Raw genomic sequence first — 21,911 nt, 5'->3', positions numbered from 1 at the left:
AAAAGAAGCCAGGGACAATGCTGAGGCCCTGAGTCCAAGGCCCAGGACTGGCCAAACAAACAAACCAACCAACAAACAAAAGAATATGTATTTTTACAGCATTGAGAAATTACTACCAATATTTTCCCTGTGGAGGTTTTATCAACCCATTTCTCTACCAGCAACGAGTATGACTGTTTCTCTAACATCTTTGCTACTTCAATGAATTAATTTTTCATCTCTTTGCTAATAGTTTGTGACAATACTTCATTTTACTTTTAATTTATTTCCTCATTGTGAACGATGCTGACCATATTTTTACAAGTTGAAAATCATTTGTATTGCTTTATGTCTTTTTCCATTTTTTTTATTAGTTACTAGTTTTTCTTATTAGTTTCTCACTTGTAAGGCTTATTTAAACAGGTTTCCTGGAAACTAGCTCTTTGTGGAAGATGCAAGATTCCCCTGGTTTGTTGTTACATGGCCTTGTTAATATTGTTACTTTTTTATGTGTGTTTTTGTCACATAAAAATATATAAAAATCTCTAAGTAGTCAAACTCATACATACATGAAAATTAATGACAACAATTTTATTTTTATTAATAAAATACTAGCTAATTTGATAGAATTACTTACAGTCTTGAAAAATCAAAACAACAGTGTTCTCGTGAGAGAATGGCAAAAGTATTTAGAAGATTCGTTAAAAATGAGAAAATAGGGGCTGAGAATGTGCCTTGGTGGTAGAGTGCTTGCCTAGTATGCATGAAGCCCTGGGTTCAATTCCTCAGGACCACATAAGCACAAAAAGCAGGAAGTGGCACTGTGGCTCATGTGATAGGAGTGCCAGCCTTGAGCAAAAAGAAGTTCAGGGACAGTGCTCAGGCCCTGGTTCAAGTTCCAGGACTGGCAAAAGAAAAAGAAAAGAAAAGAAAAAAAAGAACAGTATCAGTGGTGTTAGTTTAAACAACTGAAGGATTAACTTTTTTTAACCTGTTAATGTTGTTTGCCTTACACATTAGAAAACCAAAGTACAAAGTAAAAAAAGGGTGAAGAGGTTTGGAAATTTGACAATAGGGGTTGAAACAGTAATTTCAGAAACAAAGTAAGCAGACTCTAGAATTTGTCTAGAATGAGAAAGGGCCATTTGAGGTTGGAAACATCCAGAACACTGGAACTGATGTGCCAAAACGGGTGAGGTTTTTCCAGCTGTGTTTGGTTTCCTAATTTTGAGGGAAGGGTGTAATAGAAGGGCAAGAAAGGAGAGAACTCTTTCCAGGAAGTCCAAGAGAGTTGTGCTAGAAAATTTTACCACTAGTTACAAACTTCTTAAATACACTCTGCTTGGTACATAGGTGAGCCACTAACTCAGCCCTGCTTGAAAAATTTAAGCCTAAATCTAAATGTTCAATAAAAACCTGACAAAATAGTAAGCTACGGTTGGGGATGTAGCTTAATGGCACAGCACATGCTTATATGTGTAAGGCCTTGGGTTCTCCTCAGCACAGCCCTCCTCCCCAACACCAACCAACCAACCAAGTCCTCAGAAATTATAGTTAGTTAATAAAATGTCTGTTAAAACATAAAATTGTGCAGAAACCATTCTGTGTAACTGTAGACTTTACAAAAGTTCTTTGAGGATTATTTTAAGTAAGATCCTCTTAAAAATTAATAAAAGAAAGCAAGCAAGCACAAACCATCCTTAGCAGATGCTATTCTCTGTCCCTAAGGGAACTGTTTAGGAGCATTTTTATTTTGGTGTCCTTTGTATTGCTGAAGAACGTTTAAGATCTTTAACCTGTAATTTCATCAGTTAAATTTCTCATCACTTGGATCTATCTTCGATAGGTACTGACATTTTGTTGCCAACATGATTTTTCAAAATGTAAACCAATTGATCTAAGTAAAGGCCACCAATATAATGTACTTACCTTGACTGCAGCAAGGAATACAGATCATGCAGTGGTGGGGTAAGGGCCCATTTGGGTTTAGAATTGGTTATTGAGATTATGCAGAACTCTGAAAGCTGGAATCCCAGAGACAGCTGCAGCTAAGATCTATAGTTTCTCCACATGTGTTCCAGGCATGAGTGAACCTGTACTTCATTTGTGAAGTCTTACAAACCATCTTTGTGTAGGGTATTTTACTGCCAAAGCAAGCTCAAGCTTTAATTATATAATATGGCTAAACACTAGGCTACAGACAGCATAATTTTCACATTGTTACATTAAAAAGTTATTGAATGAGTCAATGTAAAATATGACCTTTACATTATTAAAAAATTAAGGAGAAGTAGTGTACTGTTGGCTCACCTGTAATCCTACTCAAGAAGCTGAGATCTGAAGATCACTATGGTTCAAAGCCAGCCTGGGCAGGAAAATTTGTGACTCTCATCTTCACTTAACCACCAAAGAACAGTAAGTAGAGTTGTGGCTTAAGTGCAGAGTGCAATCCTTGAGTAAAAAAGCTCAGGGCAGTGCCCAGACCCTGAGTTTAGGGACACACACACACACACACACACACACACACACACACACACTAACATTTAGGGAGAATACCAATCTACTGTACAGTATCCAGTGATCTCTGGATTTTTCACTTTATGGGAGAAAAAAGCCCCAAGAACAATAGAAATTCCTACTGATCAAGACATTAAATTTCATTAAAATTTCACATCAATGCTTTTAATGAGTCACATAAAATGTCTTTTCTTTTATCATTTCCCACAGCCACTATCTAGTAGCAAAGATAAATAAGGAAGGAAGGAGAAAAGGGGAAGTATTTAAGTCATCTATTATGGCTTTAATATATTATCAAGGATAATTAATATAATGGGCAGTGAAATGCAGCAGGCTATTTACTGGGCTATTTAGAGAGCAAACAAAGCACAACAAAAAAAATTAACAGGAATCCACAACTAAATAACCACCCCCCCAAAACAAACTAAACCCAACAAACAAGGCTAAAGAGTAGGATCAAATTGTAGGTGAGAGTCCTTGAGAGTATTCATCCGGGCTAAGCAAAAACTACAGAAGACAAGCTAAGCTCATTGTTCCCACAGTCATCATGGGCATTCACATGAATAATCATTTTTCACTCTTCGCATAAGCTACTAAGAAGTTCAGAGCCCTATCTGAGGAGGCGTACCTGAGGTCTCAAACTTTATAAGCTCTCTTATAAGCATCCTGCAAATTTTATAAGACCAAATGTGGTTTACTTTTCCTTCTTCCTGATGGTTTTGCTTAAAAAATATGTGCACACAATTTTGATTTACTGGTTAGAAAAGCAAAATAAATTGTAAATAAGATTAAATGTAGTATGATTTCAGTTTATATAAGAAAGAACAAGGTTCCAAAATTATTTCTTCTCTCCTTCCTTTCCTTTGCTTTTTTGCAATACTAAGAATGAAAGCAAGTTTCACATATTCTACACAAGTGCTTTTTGCTCTATCACTGACCTACAATCTCAGCCTCAAAATTCTGCTATTCAATATTGAGAATTTGGAATGACAGTAAAAGATCATAGGTGCCCAGACCAGTCTAAGCACATATACTTTTACCACAATATAGCAAGAAAAATGTTAAAAGAACAAGATGTGTTCTGCAGTGATTATATATGTGTGGTAAAAAAAAGAAAATTTCCTTCATTAGAGCACTTGTGTTTAAACAGATGTAACTGATTATTCAAACTCATACACATGGGTACATAAGTTAAATCAGCGAACAGATTCATAAACATTCAAATAAGAGGAAGTTCAAGGGCTTTGTAAATAACCCGTATTGTATTCAGTCAAGTTGACTTACTCTTTTTCTTACACAAAGAAGTAATTTAACTCATCTAGACCAGTGAGTAACATGAATATAGATCTTTTTTTTGGCCAGTCCTGGGCCTTGGACTCAGGGCCTAAGCACTGTCCCTGGCTTCTTCCCGCTCAAGGCTAGCACTCTGCCACTTGAGCCTTAGCGCCACTTCTGGCCGTTTTCTGTATATGTGGTGCTGGGGAATCGAACCTAGGGCCTCGGGTATCCGAGGCAGGCACTCTTGCCACTAGGCTATATCCCCAGCCCTGAATATAGATCTTTGAAGAACAATAAAATGTTAATTTTATGATCCCATTTATTTTGCTATAGCTTCTGTAATGATAGGAAAGAAATTCAAATTCTGACCAGGGTCAGTCCTTAAAATTCCCAGGAGCAGAAAATTAACCCATTAGACTACATGGATTTTTATAACATATTTCATATAGGTAAACATAGTAGCACCTTGGATATGGTTATTCATAGTCATAGGTCATTTATTGGGTTTGCCTTCAGCATTTACTTACTTGACTTCTACCGAGCCAATTTTCTTGACAAATTTTAGTTCCTTTAAAAAGAATGAGGTTTCTGTTAACCTTTTCTGCTTCTTTCACACACAAGCTCAGGCAGTTGTACAAGTTCCCCTTACTGCAAATGTGCTATTAGCTCAATGTGGCTTTTAGAGTAAATCTTATTATTAGCTTTATGGGCCACCTTGTTCTGCTCTCTCTCCTTTGCACAGCCCAAACAAACCTCCAATTCTGTTAATGGTGTCCATTGGCCTATTTTTTTTTTTTTTGGATCTTCTTGTGATCATACACTAGTTTCTATGATTGGTACATATATTTTTCCTCTTATAACTAATTTGTGCTCCCCTTCACAATTCAGCTAATATACCAATTCTATAACCTCCCAGCCATTCTGTTCCTTTATTTAAGATGTTTTCAAAGAAAGAAAACTAAAAACCAAATAATAGTTGCTTCTCATTAGTTTGCATTGCCCCAAATTCTTACTTACATGTAATCCTATAAGTCCTGTATCTCTTGCCTTCTAGCTTTATATGAGAAACACATTCTGATGGTATTAGGAAAAGAGATCTGAAGGAGGCCATCACAAAATCCGGACAAGAATTGATGAGATAATGAAGCCCATCAAGATGAGGATGCAAAGATGGTTCAGTAAGGAGAGTATGTGAGAAACCCTTTAGGTCATAAAAATCTACTGACTTTGAGTAAAGTTATAAGAGAAAGTCAGGTGACTTCCAGTTTTGACTAATGGATGAGAGGGGATAAATGAATGCAGGAGGGCAGGTATGCATTAAGGGAGGGTATGGGATTGGAGTGCAGATATGCTCAATCTGAGGTATTGGTATCACACCTAGAAAACATTCAGGATGATCTTGGAAAGAAAGAGTGTGGGCCAGATGACAAGGCTGAGTAGGCTTAAATCAGAAACAGCATCTGGAGAAGAGTGTGTGAAGGTAAAGATGGAAGATAGGACCCATGGTATGAAGGAAGAGAGAAAGGCAAGGGGAGGAGTGTTAGCAAATAGGTAAAGATGGGATAGGGGGTGGGACTGAGGATGAGGTGGGAATGGACAACCAGGCAAGGAGAGGCAAAGTAACAAGAAGAATAATCCAGTAGACTACAGCAAGTAGAAAGCTGATGCTGACAGCAGGGATTATGCAGGCCATTCCCACTGCAGGGAATCTGTTAGGGCACCTTCACATCCCAGACTGCACTGCATGCATGCCTTCAACTAAGGGCAAGGCACACAGCATACCACCAGAAGAGTTCTTCTGAGGATTCAGTCTGCCATCACCAGAACTCATGCTGAGAAGTTCTTCTTAAGACATATGAACCTTTCTAGGCTTTAGTTTCCTGTCTTTCTGAAAACACATATACACCTTCTTTCTCCAATCTCCCCTCTAAGTCTTACTGCCTCTTTCCTTTCTCCCATATTCCAGTCTTCCATTATGACTACTTTGCACAAATGCTATTTCTCACTAATACTCCCCCTGCCACTCCGCTGGCATTTTGAAATATGGCATGTACCCAACTAACCTACTTTCAATTTCTGGACCTTCACCCTTTGTGATAATGTTGCCATAAAATTACACAACATATACAAAACATAAAATACTTAGGGACTCTACAGTGAACAGCAGCTAGAAGCAATATCTCTTAAAATGTCAATTATGAAATGACAGTTTTTAACTATCTTCTTTGCCAAGTCTTCAAAAGGCAAATGCAGCAAGGGCTAGGATATCTTGGGAGAGAACATTCTAAAGTTACATGGCTTGGAGGCCTCTTCCCAGCCTGGCCTCAGCAGTTGTGTGCTCAATGTAGTAAGTTTTAGCATCATGAGCAATATGGGAAAGCAATAATGGCAAGACTTTTTTTTCTTTTTTGGCCAGTCCTGGGCCTTGGACTCCGGGCCTGAGCACTGTCCCTGGCTTCTTCCCGCTCAAGGCTAGCACTCCGCCACTTGAGCCACAGCGCCACTTCTGGCTGTTTTCTGTATATGTGGTGCTGGGGAATCGAACCTAGGGCCTCGTGTATCCGAGGCAGGCACTCCTGCCACTAGGCTATATCCCCAGCCCAAGACCTTTTTTTAGAGAATAATAAAAGGATCCAAATTCTGCCTCGCACACTGACATCAAGGGGCGATAAATACAAATACCCTTCCAAATCTGCATATCAATCAACTGTTGACTGTACCTATTTGAGAAATGAAATTGTGTCTGTAAGGTCCACCCCTAGAAGGGCTCCATGTAGATGGCCACTGTCTAAGTCTGTACCCAGTACCCGCATTACCTAGGTAACTGGCACACCTGGAGGCAGTTACCTCCCCCTTCTCTAAGGTCACATCCAATCCACCTGGCCATACCTCCTGCCCCTGCCCTGCCCTAGATAAGGCATGGCCCTTTGGTGGTGGTTCAGCCCTTCTCTCTGGACGTGCATCATCTCTGCCTCAGGCCAGCAGTTTGGGAACAAACTTTTATCTCCTGCCTGAATACAGTGTGGTGTTCTCCTTTATTGGCTATCTACTTTAATAAACCTTACAGTGTCCATATTGGAACTTTATAGCTGTTAGTTATAAGCAACAGAGAACTAGTATTACCTTGGATTAGGTATTACAGGTTATCTGCAGGTGATTTAAAGTGTACAGAAGGATGTGTGCAGGTTTGCAAATACTAAGACATTCTCTATGAGGAACCTAAACATTTAAAAATTTTTCTATCTATGGCAGGTCTTTGAGCTAGTTACCTGTGGTTATTTAGGTATAAGTGTAAGAAATTCAATTCTAGTAAGACTACTGTAGTAGAACATTTCAGTAATTACTTTTGGGGGAGCTTTGTGTTTGCTAGGATTTGGTTTTTGCTGGCTGTTATTGAGATGGAGTATCACATCTTAGCTAGATGTGTGTCTGAGCTGCAATCTGCCTACTTTAGTTTCTGCGATCACAGGAATGCATCACCACATCCAACTTAATTCCTTGGAGATAGACTTTGCTGCCTGGCACCATGATCCTTCCAATTTCAGCTTTCCAGGTAGCATTCAGCACTTCTGATTGCTAAATCTACTGGAGGTAGTTGTCTTCAAAATGCCTTTGCTCTATGGAATTCTATACTCCACAGAGGCTTCATTATGGTAGAAAAAGAAAGCAGGAATCTTATAAATATTATTCCCCGCTCTATTTCTCAGTGCTCAGACCAGTGAAATTCAGTAAGTGTTTAGTAACTGAATGAACATAGTGTAGCATATTTTAGGTATCAATGTCTTTGTCAAAAGTCCACCGAAATAGAAGAAAAGAGACCATCAGAAGCTACTATGATAGAGACAGGCAACTGCTATGCTACAAAAAGTATGATACATAACATTGTCTGACTCAGGAATACTGGTGGTTCTAGGGACCTTCAACTTTTTCGCAAGGCTATAAAATAACACTATTTCAACCTAATTAAGAAATTCCTTTTCCTTACAAATGGGACAATGTTATTCTTTCTGATAGAGGCATAAAATTCCATTGTGTATATGTACCACATTTTCCTGATCCATTCGTCTATTGAGGGGCATCTGGGTTGGTTCCAGATTCTAGCTATGACAAATTGTGCTGCGATGAACATTGTGCTGGTGGCATTACTGTGATTTTGTTTGTGGTCTTTTGGATAGATACCCAAAAGTGGGGCTGCTGGGTCATAGGGGAGTTCTATATTTAGCCTTCTGAGGAATCTCCATACTGCTTGCCAGAGTGGCTGAACCAGTTTACATTCCCACCAACAATGAAGCAGGGTTCCCTTTTGGCCACATCCCTTCCAACAATTGTTATTGTTAGTTTTCTTGATATATGACATTCTTACTGGGGTGAGATGGAATCTCAATGTTGTTTTGATTTGCATTTCTTTTATGGCCAGTGGTGTAGAGCATTTTTTCCTCTGTCTCTTGGCCATTCTCATTTCCTCATCAGAGAAGTCTCTTTGTAAGTCTTTAGCCCACTTGATGATGATACTAAGTGAAGTGAGCCAGACCCAAAGAAACATGGACTCTATGGTCTCCCTTATTGGGACTAATTAGTACAGGTTTAGGCAAGTCATAGCAGAGCATCACAAGGCCCAATAGCTATACCTTTATGAACACATAAGATGATGCTATGTGAAATGAACTCCAGGTTATGGAAACAATTGTTATACAGTTGTAACTACTTTCAATGTCCCATGTGTATCTGTAGCTTCTATTATTGATGATGTTCTTGTATCACCTTCCAGTGGTTGTACCTACACTATCTCTGTAATCTTATCTGAGTATATTGATAACCGTGTATACTGGTATTGGAAGCAGGAAATTGAAAGGGAATAGCAAATTTGAGAGACACAGAGTAAAAAAAGCAAAGCAATACTTGCAAAACTGTTTGGTGTAAGTGAACTGAACACCACGAGGGGGGGCCGGGGGGAAGGGAAAGGGGGGAAGGGTGGGGGGTATGAGGGACAAGGTAACAAACAGTACAAGAAATGTATCCAATGCCTAATGTATGAAACTGTAACCTCTCTGTACATAAGCTTGATAATAAAAATTTGAAAAAAAAAGAAATTCCTAAATAGTTCCCATTTATATTTATCAGTTCTTTAAAGAGTACAAAGCTTCACACATAAATTCTTTCCTTTATATTTTGCTGACTTACTTATATTAGCATTCCTACCACAATTTTATTGCAAGGTTAAAAAACAGTTAAGTATTACAGGATTCTGCTCTTAACTTGAACTTTAATATGAGCCAGAGATACCTTCAAGGGCAAATTTTGCTGTTTTTCTGTCTGCTTTACACTTGAGCTAATTAATTATTCTGACTCTACCCCGTACTCTTTTTATTCATTATACAACATCACTGAGTCAGTCAGATGGTTTTGACTCCAGAGATGCTCAGGACCTAGGTGCACAGCATACTGATGAATCCTGCCATCAGTGGTCTACATTTGTCTGGCATATAGCAAAGACTCCAAGAACAGAAAATAAATAGATTCTCTTTCTTAAGATTCCAATATTCTGAACAAATTTTTCTTCATGCTGGCAAGTGAAAATATAAAAGACTGCAAAAGGATGGGCTGAGAATGTGGCTTAGCAGTAGAGTGCATGCCTAGCATGTATGAAACTATGGGTTCGATTCCTCAGTACCACATACCCAGAAAAAGCCAGAAGTGGTTCTGTGGCTCAAGTGCTAGAATGCTAGCTTTGAGCAAAAGAAGCTCAGGGACAGTGCCCAAGCTCTGAGTTCAAGTCCTATGACTGGAAAAAAAAAGTTGCAAAATGAAAACTGGCTGTGATGCAAGGTGTCCCTCTTTCATTTTTAAAGAAGAATAAAAAATAGAGGACACACCAAGGCCTAACATATGAAACTGTAACCTCTCTGTATATCACTTTGACAATAAATAAGAAAAAAATACAAAAAAAATAGAGGACACAAACAAAAATAAGTACTATATTCTTTCTTATTCCCTAGGATCAAGAAGAGGCAGAAAAATAATTCCTGGTGATAATTACATGCCTGAAGGATAGGAAGCTTTTCAGGAGACTGTGGATCAAAGTTAATTACTATGGAAATAATATTGCCACATGAATGTATACTAAACTAGTAGAGGTTATAAAACAAGTATTTTCTGCATTTCACTTATTTTTAATTAATGATGTCAAAGAAGCTTATTTTCCCATGCATTATCTTACATATTGGTTCTTCTGACCTTTAAAAATCATCAGTGGAACAGATGGTAGCATCTTAATAAAACATATCCACAACCATTAAACAGACATTTGCAAGAACAGTGTTCTTTCTTCTTTTAATGTAAGGCCAAATACTATGAAAATATTACAGAAAGGGGTAGGGAAATACTAGGGCTCCTAGACATGGTTCAAAACTTCCTAATTAAAGATATAGAATCACAACAACTTAAAGAAGGACTGGATAAATGGGACCTCATCCAACTGAGGACTTTCTGCATGGCAAAGGACATAGTTACCAAGATAAATAGAAATCCCACAGAATGGGAGAAGATTTTAACTAGTTATGCATCAGACAAGGGCCTTATATCTAAAATACTTAGAGCTCAGAAAATTAACCCTCTCCCCCAAATAAATCCTCAAAGAAACAACCCAATTAGTAAATGTACAAAAGATTTAAAGAGAGACTTCTCAGGAGAAGAACTAAGAAGGGCCAATACACACATTAAGAAATGTTGAGATTCTACCATACCCCAGTTAGAAAATTAACAAGAGCTGCTGGCAGGGATGTGGCCAAAAGGGAATGCTACTATACTGTTGGTGGGAATGTAAACTTGTTCAACCACTGTGGAAAGCAGTATGGAGGTTCCTCAAGAGACTAAACATACAGCTCTCCTATGACCCAGCAATTCCGCTCCTGGGCATTTAACGAATAGACCACAAACCAGCCCACACTAAAGCACAACCATGATCAGTGCAGCACTGTTTATAATAGCCAAGATATGGAATCAACCCAGATGCCCCTCAGTGAATGAATGGATCAAGAAAATGTGGCATATATACATAATGGAATTCTGTGCTTCGATCAGAAATAATAACATTGCTCCATTTATAAGGAAATGGAAAGATGTGGAAACAATTGTATTAAGCAAATCCCAAAGAAACCTAAGTTTCCCTCATTTGTTGTAACTAGAAAGTGCCTATAAAATTACAAGTAATGGGCTGGGGATATAGCCTAGTGGCAAGAGTGCCTGCCTCGGATACACGAGGCCCTAGGTTCGATTCCCCAGCACCACATATACAGAAAAAACGGCCAGAAGCGGCGCTGTGGCTCAAGAGGCAGAGTGCTAGCCTTGAGCGGGAAGAAGCCAGGGACAGTGCTCAGGCCCTGAGTCCAAGGCCCAGGACTGGCCAAAAAAAAAAAAAAAAAAAAAAAAAAAAAAAAAAAAAATTACAAGTAAATACACTGGATGGTGAAAGACCAAAAAAATACATTTGGACATGATAAATTATACAGGACTCTAGACATTCACACAGTGAGACCAAAGGAGGATATTCTTAGGAGAAGTTCACAAAGGCTCAATAGCTATGTGCATATGATCATATAAAATGATGTTTATTAAAATGTTATTTTGCTTCTTGTTTTTCTTTTTTTGTCACTGTTTTTTATTTCTGTACCTTTTGTCATGTATGTAAGGTTTGACTTTTGTTAAGGGTAAGGAGGAGCATACAAATGGTGGAACAAAGAGTAAACAAATGCAGCAGTGATACTCACTAGGCATTATGTTGAAAATGAACTATATAACTTGTGGGGGAGGAAGACGGGGGGGCGGAAACTGGGAGCAAAGGAGGGAAGAGATGACACTTAAAAAAATGTGCTCACTACCTAACTTATGTAACTGTAACCCTTCTGTACATCATCTTTACAATAATAAAATAAAATAATTAAACAACCAGGAAAGGACATCATAAGTGTAAGTTTTAAGCCCATCTACCACAGCCATCTAGCCTTGATGGTGGGGTGTTAGTGGCGAATAAAAATCACATGGTCCTCGACCTGCAGCCTGTAGTCAAGACTAGCAAAGGTAACATCACACAGATGGTCACAGGTAAGTGTCAGGCCACAGTGAAGAGTTTCTGTGAGGAAGCACACAGGGCTGAGAGCATACAGGGCACCTATGCTGGGAACTGGGAGAATGAGTGGGGAAGGTATTCTAAGGCAGAGAATGGGCCTGGGTATGAGCCTGAGAAAGGTCAAGGTGACAACATCCTCATATGGGAAGGTGACATGACATATAAAGCTAGAAGGCAAGAGGTATAGGACTTACAGGATTACATGTAAGTAAGAATTTGGGGCAATGCAGACCAATGAGAAGCAACTATTGTTTGTTTTTTAATTTTCTTTCTTTGAAAACATTTTAAATAGGGAACAGAATGAGGGTGTAGACTTGGTATATTAGCTGAATTGTAAAGGGTGAGCACAAATTAGTTATAAGAGGAAAAAATAGGCCAATGGACATCACTAACAGAATTGGAGGTTTGTTTTGGCTGTGCAAAGGAGAGGGAGCAGAACAAGGTGGCCCATAAAGCTAATAATGCACTTTAATCTAAAAGCGTTATTTGTCTACTAGCACATTTGTAATTAAGGAGATACTCGAATGGGTGAGAGAGAATAGGTTCTTCAGTTAAAGGTAAAGTTTCGGATTCAGGTTCAAATCTCTATTCTGAATTTTTTCTCACATTAGTTACCCACAACCAAACTCAGTCTTTTGCTCATCCAACAGGTCAGAAAGTTGCCACAGAGGTGTGGCAGATGTGAATAAGGCATAGGAAAAACATCTGCCCATTTGGGCAGGAAAAGTCATTAGATGAAGTCATTAAATGAATAAGTGTGCTATTAAGTAATACTGACAATTATATAAAAATTGCTCATATAAGTAACTGAAAAGAATATAGGGCTAATACATTAACAAAACTGCATGTGGGTAGCAGCCATTTATTAAATAAAACAAAAAATTATTGAGAACAGACCAGTTAATTAACTAAGAATTGATGAATATTATTAGGCAATTAATAACATCAGTATATAAAAGATGTATCCTAATTAGAAAAAGAAAAGTGAGAGTAGACACAAGGAGCTGAAGAAGAGGTTAATACTGAGATCCAAATAAGAGTCTAGTGTTTCCTGAGGACACCTAAGGCAACACCCACCATACTTGATGGGGGTTCCTTAAGATTGTAATGAAGGCTCAAATTCCTACTGTCTAGTGACACTGCAGCAGGGCAGTGTCACACATCCCTCACAGGCTGTGATGAGGGTGCTGTAAACAAATACACCGTGCTGCCAGCCACATAAGAGTAAAGCATGATAATGTGCCATTACATGACACATAGTTCTTGATAACATGATACTGTTATTGGTTATGTGTTTACTAAACTCTACTTATCAATTTTGGATTTTCAGTGCATGCTGCCAGCAGCAGCCTCACCCTCGATGGCATCAAGAGTCCAAGTGGGGTGACTGCCTTGGAACACTCTGGGTTGTATAAGCATACCCTGCGATATCTGCATAATAAAAATCATCAAAGGACAAATTTCTTAGAACATGTCGATAAGAGGCTGTGTGTGTTTTAGGGTCAAGCATGAAACACCTAGATGCTCACATGAAACTGTATCACTGTCACAAAGATACTCACAGAGGTACTTACATCCTCTGGAGATGATGTTCCATTTGGAATGTATTTTCTTATCCTCTAATTCAACTCCCCTTAAAAGTTAAATTAATTCTGATGCAACATCTTCTATTAATCACTAAAAGGTGTATTTACTGTTTAAAACACTTTGCATTGCCAGGGCCAACTTCCAGCACCTCAGCAAGGCACGTAAGGCTCTCCTTGTCTATCTCACACCTATCTCCATGCTGTCATCTACTTCCACTATGATTCCAGTGACTTCACACTGCCAGTATTTCAATACCAGCAACAGTGGTATCCCTACTTCTTGTCTTAAACCACCACATTCCTACTCAGGTCAGGTTGCCTGCCAGGGCTTTCTCAACCTCAACTCCCCTTCTGGTGGGCCTTTGCTGTCCTTCTATGTACTTCTATAACATCTGGTTTGCTTCTCTACTGGTTCATTGCACTAAACTATGGGATTCACTTATCTTTGACCCTCATCAAGGAGCAAGAGTCTGGCACATAGTTGTTATCCAGTAAATACTTGCTGAATTTGGGGTCAAATATGATACTAAAGCTATAGATTACACTCCCAAAGTCCTCTGAACTAATAAAAAAAACTTGTATAAAGTGATTATGGTTCAACAAATTTAACTGATTTGATTAAGTCATTGTTGGTTTTGACAAATTTTAATGATCTGAGAGAAGAGAAAACTATGTGGCCACTAATTTGCTTGGTCAACCCTCAGTTAGCTCAGGGCATTAGTTCCAGATCTCTTTCCTAAAGATGCTTGAAATAGTTTCTTAAATAAAATGTTATACTATTTGCTTGACTGTTCATATCTTCCTGTATATTTAAATCATCTTGGTTACTTATAACACCCAATTCAGTGTATATACTCTGTGATGTTGTTATTCGGTACTATTTAGGAAAAAAATGACAAGAAAAATGTTTGCACATAGTCAGTGAAATCAACATTGCCTTACACATAATATCCATAACACTGGAAACAATACTTAGGCAAATAAGTTAAAAGTCACCATTCCAGGGAGTTTTAGTCTACTTCCTGTTGCTTTACCAAAATATCTGAAGCCAAGAAACTTACGAAGAAAAGAGATTTAGTGGGTCCAGTAAGAGCACCTTTTGCTACAGCACAATATGGCAGAGAAATGGACAGAGAACCAGTCATGTTTAGAAGGAGCCAAATGTGTGGTGTGGCTTTCCTTCATGACAATCCAGTGTTAAAAGAACTGACTCATTATACCAGACCAGCATTGATCCTTTCTCAGGATGGTGCCCCCATTGCCTAATAACCTTTAATTAGGTCTCAATTAGACCACACTGGTGGTTCATATTAGCAGCACATCAACTTCTGAGGAGCACATTCACACCATACCCCAATCACAGCATAGAAGACAAAAGGGGCTGGGGGGAAGAGGAGAAAAATAAGGTGAAAAGTTAGATTCACTGTAGCTTTCACTTTTCTTTTTCATAAAGTATTATTTCTATGACCTATTTTTAAATTAATCTAAAAACCATCTAAGTTTAGAGAACTAACATAAAAAGTAATTCTAATAATGAGTGCCTGTGAAGCCACTGACTGATGCAGTACATCATGACCTTTGTAATTTTTAATCTGCTTATTAAAAGGAAAGACGTAGATAATAGACAGCAGAATTTATTCCAGGTATTTCTATAAATGATGCAGACAACATCAAGGAGGACCCACTCAAATTAGCTAAACCTTGTTAAATGTAGAAATGTATAGCTTGGTATGCAACTTACCTAGTTTCATTACTTAATTTGGTTTCTAATGGTTTGAACTTTCCTAAATTGGTTAGGTAGTGATTCAGTGAGGAAATAAATACAAAGACAAATATAAAATCTACACTTGATGAAGGGGGATTCAGTGTCAGAAAATGGTCATAGAGGGGAGGAAATATGACATGAAATACCTTTTATCCTTATCAAACCCTGCATATGCCTACTGATGTGATGAGGCAGTCGATTTTTTATTTTCTATTTTTTAAAGTCATTTTCAAATAGAATGTTCTGTAATTACATTTTTCATACAAATATCCTACTGCAATGCAGAATAAAGATACTTTAGGTGAAAACTATATTGTGGCCTAACTTTACCTTTCATTTTCTTATATTCTCTATCTTTATTTTCTCTTTGCATTGATTCCTATTTAAAATTATAATTATTTCATTTTATTGTTGCTGGTCCTGGGGCTTGAACTCAGAACATGGGCATTATCTCTTCACTTTTTTCCCCACTTCTGAACTTTTTGCTCGTTAACTGGAGACGAGTCTCAGGACTTTCCTCTCTAGCTTGGCTCTGAACTTTGATTTTCAGATATCAGCATCCCAATGAGTATGATAACAAATGTGAGGTACCTTGTATGGCTACTGCATATATTTTTTAAATGCTTTTTTAAATGAAGTAGTGAATATAATAAGTACAACTGGGAAACTCCTGTAAACTAAAATAAAAATTCAGCAACAGTACAGATGTAGTGATCATAAACTTCTATTTCTAGAATAAGAAACATGTTACTTTTCACCCTAAAATTCAGGCAGATGCCTGAATACAATTTTTTTAGCCTGAAATGTCTTAAATATTCTCTGAAGGTTCATTACATGATTGTTTTTACTTGTTTTTCATAGTATCATTCAGCATAGCAGAAGTTAATAAGTGAGAAAAAAAACACTTGTTTTAAAAATTCTGAGCGCATTTAATGATAATGACTAATCTTTCAAAAGTCTAAGCAGCTATTTTTCAGGCATACATGAACAGCTTGTAGCTGCCTTTGGGGCACTGTAGAAGGGCTCAGGTACAAGGCTTCTAACACAGTGCCACAGGCTACACATGAGCCTAACAAATAAATTTAAATCAAGTGTAAGCACTTAATTTCTGAAGAACTTAGAAAATCTAACAAAGTAATCTTTTTCTCTTTTATTTTTCCCTTCCTTTAACTGTGTTCCAAAACCTATATGATTTGTTCAACCTTTTACAGTGAGTAAAACCCTTTGTTTGGCCACATAAAATGTAATTCTATGGGTTCTTTGATACCTCATGATAGACATATGTATCATAGGCATTATTTCAAGAGTTTAAAAAAGAAGAAAAGTAATGATTTTTAAACTGGGGTGAGATAGGAATTCCCAATAATCTTATTAGGACTATATCAGTTGGCTGGGTATATAGCTCAGTGCTATCATGTGTGTAGGTCCTGAATTTGATCCCCATCATCATGAAACAAAACAAAAACAGGAAAAAAAAATAAATCAGCCAGTGAAGTGCAACATATGATATTCATCAAGCTTTGGCTGTTCCAGGTGATGTGTCTAGGCAGCTCTAGATTCAATCAAGGGATAAAAGGAAACTCAGGACACCCCAAAATGAGCTCAAAATCTTTGCTTCACAAGACCAGCTACTTATGTATCCTGCATTAGTTAATGGTACAGTTTCGGTATTTATTTACCCTTCTTGTGCCTTAACTTCACCAACATGGCAGTCTAGACTCTATCTTAATTTCTGTCTGTAGACTGGCATCCAATTAGCATTCTAATAATTTCACTTCCTACTTGCCAAATGTGTCTGCTTTCCTTCCACTATGCCTGTTCTGATTAGGGATCTAATTTCTTCTCTGCATCATCTCAATCTACTCCCACCAGGGATTTGTCCAGATGAGACTGCTAGACCAATGTTCTCAAAGCAAATCTGCCACTTAACTTTCCAGCTTCCACCTCTTGAATGGCTACATATCAGCAAATAATAAAGTCACATTCCTAAAGTGTGGTCTTCCTGCGTGGCCCTTTCCCGCTCAGTCTTATTGGCTGTCACTCCACTTGACAACCAACTCTCCAGAAACATTCTACTGTTTGCTGTTACTTGAGACTGTGATGGTGCTTGATGGCTTACGTCTACTGCCAGTTTTCTAAGGCCTTTTTGATTCTACACAGGTGCTGACTTATGTGCTATCTTAGCACATAACAGTCTACAAAAGCTGTCTCTACAAGCCATGTCCTATACAAGCCAATCAAACCCTGATGGCAGATGCCTTGCTGAACCCAAAGCTTTTATTTTCTCTCTCTGGGATCTGCTAGAACACTGAACAAAGTAAGATTCAAAAGTTTCTGGAAATTCTTAGTTAAAGGACCATCTAAGTATGGAGCCTGCATGGGTGAAGGACAGGGATATATATTGGGGAAAATAGGAAAAACTAAGAAAGAAGGTCAAGATTAAACACTTTCTTTTGCCATTCCTGGGGCTAGGACTCAGGGCCTGAGCACTGTTCCTGGCTTCTTTTTGCTCAAGGCTAGCACTCTGCCACTTGAGCCACAGCGCCACTTCTGGCTATTTTCTATATATGTGGTGCTGGGGAATCGAACTCAGGGCTTCATGTATACGAGCACTCTTGCCACTAGGCCATATTCCCAGGGATTAAACACTCTTGAAGAAAGGAGAGACACTCTGGAAAAGGGTGAGCAAGGACATAGCAGATAGAACAGTACTTACAAAGCCCTGGAGGCCCATGAGGACATGGCATATTTAATAAAGTGGGCAGGATCAGGCTGGAGAATGGAAAAACAGAGGGGTCTACAAAAATGTGGTCTGTATGTGGGTCTTAGAAGATAATTCCAAAATATTTATTTAATCATGGCAATTACTGGAGGTATCAATATTTTCAGTTTGGTTCAAACTGCACAGATTTTTTTTTTCTCTTTGAGAGTACTGGGATTTGAACTCAGGGCTTCATGCTTGCATGAACAGTATCTCATGAGCCATACCTCCAGCCATTTTTTTGTTGTGTGTGTGTGTGTGTGTTGTGTGCCAGTCTTGGGTGTTTAGCTCAGGGCTGGGTGCTGTCTCTGAACACTTTTTGCTCAAGGCTCGTGCTATACCACTAAGGCAACATGTCGATTTCTAGCTTTTTGGTGAATAATTGTAAGTAAGAATCTTACAAACCTTCCTCCTTGGGCTGGCTCTAAAATCAGTCCTGAGTTCTCAGCCTTTTGAGCAGCTAGGGTAACAGGCATAAGCCCATTGTACTCTGCTGCTTTTATTTTTCATAGAATATTGCTTTGTAAGTTGGCCTGTACTGGCTATAATGCTCTATTTACCATTTCCACTGTATCTGGTATGACAGATCTAACATTAACAGCCTTTTGTTGAGATGAGGTTTTGCCTTTTTTTTTTTTTTTTTTGCCCAAACTGGGGACCTTTTCATCTCAACTTCCTGATTAGATGGGATGCCAGGCAAAACTTTTGATAGATTATTTAACCTATGCCTCAATAACCATAATGGGCCATTAAAATAGTTCTTCACAAGGTTGCTGTAAAAATAAAATGTGTTATCCAGATGCTGATGGTTCATGACTGACTACTCAGGAGGCTGAGACCTAAGGATTATGGTTTAAAACCAGCCTTCCCTGGCAAGAGTCTGTGAGGCTCTTACTTCCAATTAACCAACAAGAAGACAGAAAGGGAGCTGTTGCTCAAGTCGTGGAGTGCCAGTCTTAATGAAAAAGTTAAGGGACAGTACCTAGGCCTTGAGTTCAAGCTCCAGTACTGGTATAAAAAACAAAGAAACAAATACATGTGCTACTCAGTAGATAATATACATATAATGTAGTGGCACACGATTTACCAAAAATGACAATGAATGGCTGAGTGTGGAGGGAAGGAGCCATTGTTTAACACCACAGGACACTGCTTTACTATTAAAGACATGTTTTATAAACAGGTTATTATATCGGGAAATAATGGCAGAAATCTTGTGTTTCAGACACATGAGTAGAGGCAACAGTGAAAAATGACTACCATATTACTTTGGATGTTGTACTTATATTTAAAAAATAAACTTAGCTGAAAAGAATATACTCAAAAGTACAATATACCCAATTATTTTCTAAATCTGTACTATAGTTGCTGTGCTGAAACTCATTTCCAATTTTCTTCCTACTAGGTACTGCCTTGATTTTCTATCATTTATTCCTGTCAACTTAGAATTTATTCATTTGAAAAATTTCTGCCTTATTGACTCCTGATTCATTTCCAGATGGAAGTTTGTAAATGGAAGAGTACTTAGAGGCTACCTAGTACATTGGCTTAGTTTTTATGAACAAAAAACCCCCAGAAACACAGAAGTTGAATAACTTCTGTAGATTATGTAGTCTCCGAGGGCTACTTGTCCTTCCTTCAAAGTGCTGTCAGATATACCCTCTCCTAATCCCTGGGTCTTTAATGTAAACTGCATGTTGACTCCCAGTTTATTCTGGACATTTTTTGGAGGGCGGGGAGAGGAGCCAGTGAACACTCTAAGCCTTTTTTTTTTTTTTTTTTTTGTCTTTTCCCAATAGGGTTTTCCTGTTGCCCAAGTCAGCCTGAACCTCTATCTTCTATTTACACTCCCAGTGTAGCTGGGATGACAGGCTTGCACCATGCCCAGTGGTTTCTACTGGTTGATGTGTGTGTGGTTAACTTTTGTCTCTCAATCTTCACCTTGTAGTAGCTAGGCCTTCTTAGATGGTGAAGATGGGGAAAATTAAAATGACAAAATATTTTTTAGATTGTGGTGAAAATGATCAGTTTATGTTCTCATAGCAATACATACTTAGCAACAGATGGCTATTTAAAATGTCACTAGTATGCTTAGGTTTATATTCTTTATCTTCCAAAGCCAAAACCACTACAAAAAATCATGCTCTCCCATTCGTTTCTTTTCATCACATAGCCAGCCAGGTTGGATACTGTTATACCTGTGACAGCATTACTTGGATGCTGTTCTCAAATTTATAGGATGGCTACATTTTCCAGGCAGGTTTCTGAAAACGAGCGATATTTTACAAGAGGTTTATAGTTCCTACTCACTCTGGGACCTATTCTTCATAGAGGTGCAGCCTCAGTCTCAGTCTTTAGCTCCTTTAGCAAGCGCTGAAGCAAACTTTCAACTTTCCCAACTTCGAAACCGCATCTATGGACAAGCTAGTTGCACTCTCAATTCTTCCCAACCTCAAGGGAAGTTTTTTTTTTTTTTGGCCAGTCCTGGGGCTTGGACTCAGGGCCTGAGCACTGTCCCTGGCTTCTTTTTGCTCAAGGCTAGCACTCTGCCACTTGAGCCACAGCGCCACTTCTGGCCATTTTCTGTATATGTGGTGCTGGGGAATCGAACCCAGGGCCTCATGTATATGAAGCAGGCACTCTTGCCACTAGGCCATATCCCCAGCCCTCAAGGGAAGTTTTAAGCGCGCAATATGCCGGTCCTAACTTCAACCCACAGCGTTCACTTCCACCCTTCCATACCGTGGAAACATGGCACTAATCAGTGATGCGTGAATGATCAACTTTGGGAAAACCTCTATCTTGGCACAAAGAAGAGCAAGTCCTCTGCTCCTCCACGAGGTTTGGAGGAGCACACCTGTGGGCAGGAGCACACCTGCTTTCCGGAGGCGGAATCCGATCCCGTCCCTGGCTCCGCCACTCCTTAGGACGCGGCGGGCACAGCCCACACCCTCTGCCCTCCCGGTACCCGCCGCCCGCAGGGTCACCTGTAATTGTAGGCGCTGAAGTGCTTGCTCTCTCTCAGCATCGCTCGGTACAGATCTAACACTTGCGCACGGCTGGAGGCTGCCATGTTAGAAGGCGGGGAGGGAGAAAGAAAGCCAACGCTAAACTCAGCCTCCACAACAAAAACGGGTCCTCTACGCGTAGGTCCCAAGCTCAGGCCGACAGAAACCTCAACCTACTGCAAAAACCGCGTATGAAATACAGCGCAGCGGCGTGGGCTTCCCGGCCTGGGAGCCCGGGGCCTAGAGGTTGCTTAGCCGGGGCCGGCTAGCGGCGCGAAGCGGCCCGCCCCGTGGGAGAGGCGGGCGCAGGCAGGGCAGCGGGCAGCTAAGCCGGCGCGGGGAGGCGCCCGCCCGGCCCGCCTGCTGGGGACACCCCGGGCTCCCGTGGGCAGCCTCAGCGGTGGCCTAGGCGGGCCTTGGGGCGAAAAGCCTCCGGTCGCCTCAGCCCGGTGCCATGCCCTTGAGGATGAAGGTCTGAGCAGAGGTACTTGAAGGAAAACAGTCTAGTCACGAGTAAACAGCCCAAGGGACGTGACGCCGAGCTCAGTCCCCGGCCCGCGTTGCTGGGGTTACCTAGCGCGCGCCGCCACGACGCCCCGCCCCCGCCAGCACTTTGCTGCCCTCGGCGCTGCCTGAAAGATCGTGAGCAATTTTGAGGGGAAGTTTACATTCGTTGATCCTAGTCGGTGGATTCAGGTTTGAAATTTTTTTTCTGGCTCGGGTGGTGGTACGAGAGACCCGGAAACGGGCTTTATGTGCTTTCCTGAAGTTTCGTCTTCGCCTATGGCAGCCACGCCAGAGACCTTTGGGGCAGGAGGTGCCTTCCGGCAAGATGGCTGCGCCCAGGCGGCAAGCGAAACTTAGGAAGTGTCGGGTTAGGCTTCTTGTTTGT

General features: G+C 39.7%; 1 protein-coding gene across 1 annotated transcript in view; it reads right to left on the bottom strand.

The window, feature by feature from the left end:
- The window catches only part of Lyrm4 (LYR motif containing 4), a 111,970-nt gene extending 90,441 nt beyond the window's left edge, over window positions 1–21,529 (bottom strand). Inside the window, exon 1 of the mRNA XM_048348574.1 lies at window positions 20,999–21,529. Within this exon, the coding sequence (XP_048204531.1) occupies window positions 20,999–21,084 (86 nt within the window). The 5' untranslated portion in view covers window positions 21,085–21,529. The remainder of the gene's footprint in view (window positions 1–20,998) is intronic.
- Between the last annotated feature and the right edge of the window lie 382 nt (window positions 21,530–21,911).

This window comes from Perognathus longimembris, chromosome 6 (assembly GCF_023159225.1).
Source record: "Perognathus longimembris pacificus isolate PPM17 chromosome 6, ASM2315922v1, whole genome shotgun sequence".
In the NCBI taxonomy this organism is placed as follows: Eukaryota; Metazoa; Chordata; class Mammalia; order Rodentia; family Heteromyidae; genus Perognathus; species Perognathus longimembris.
This window is presented reverse-complemented; position numbering and strand designations above follow the sequence as displayed.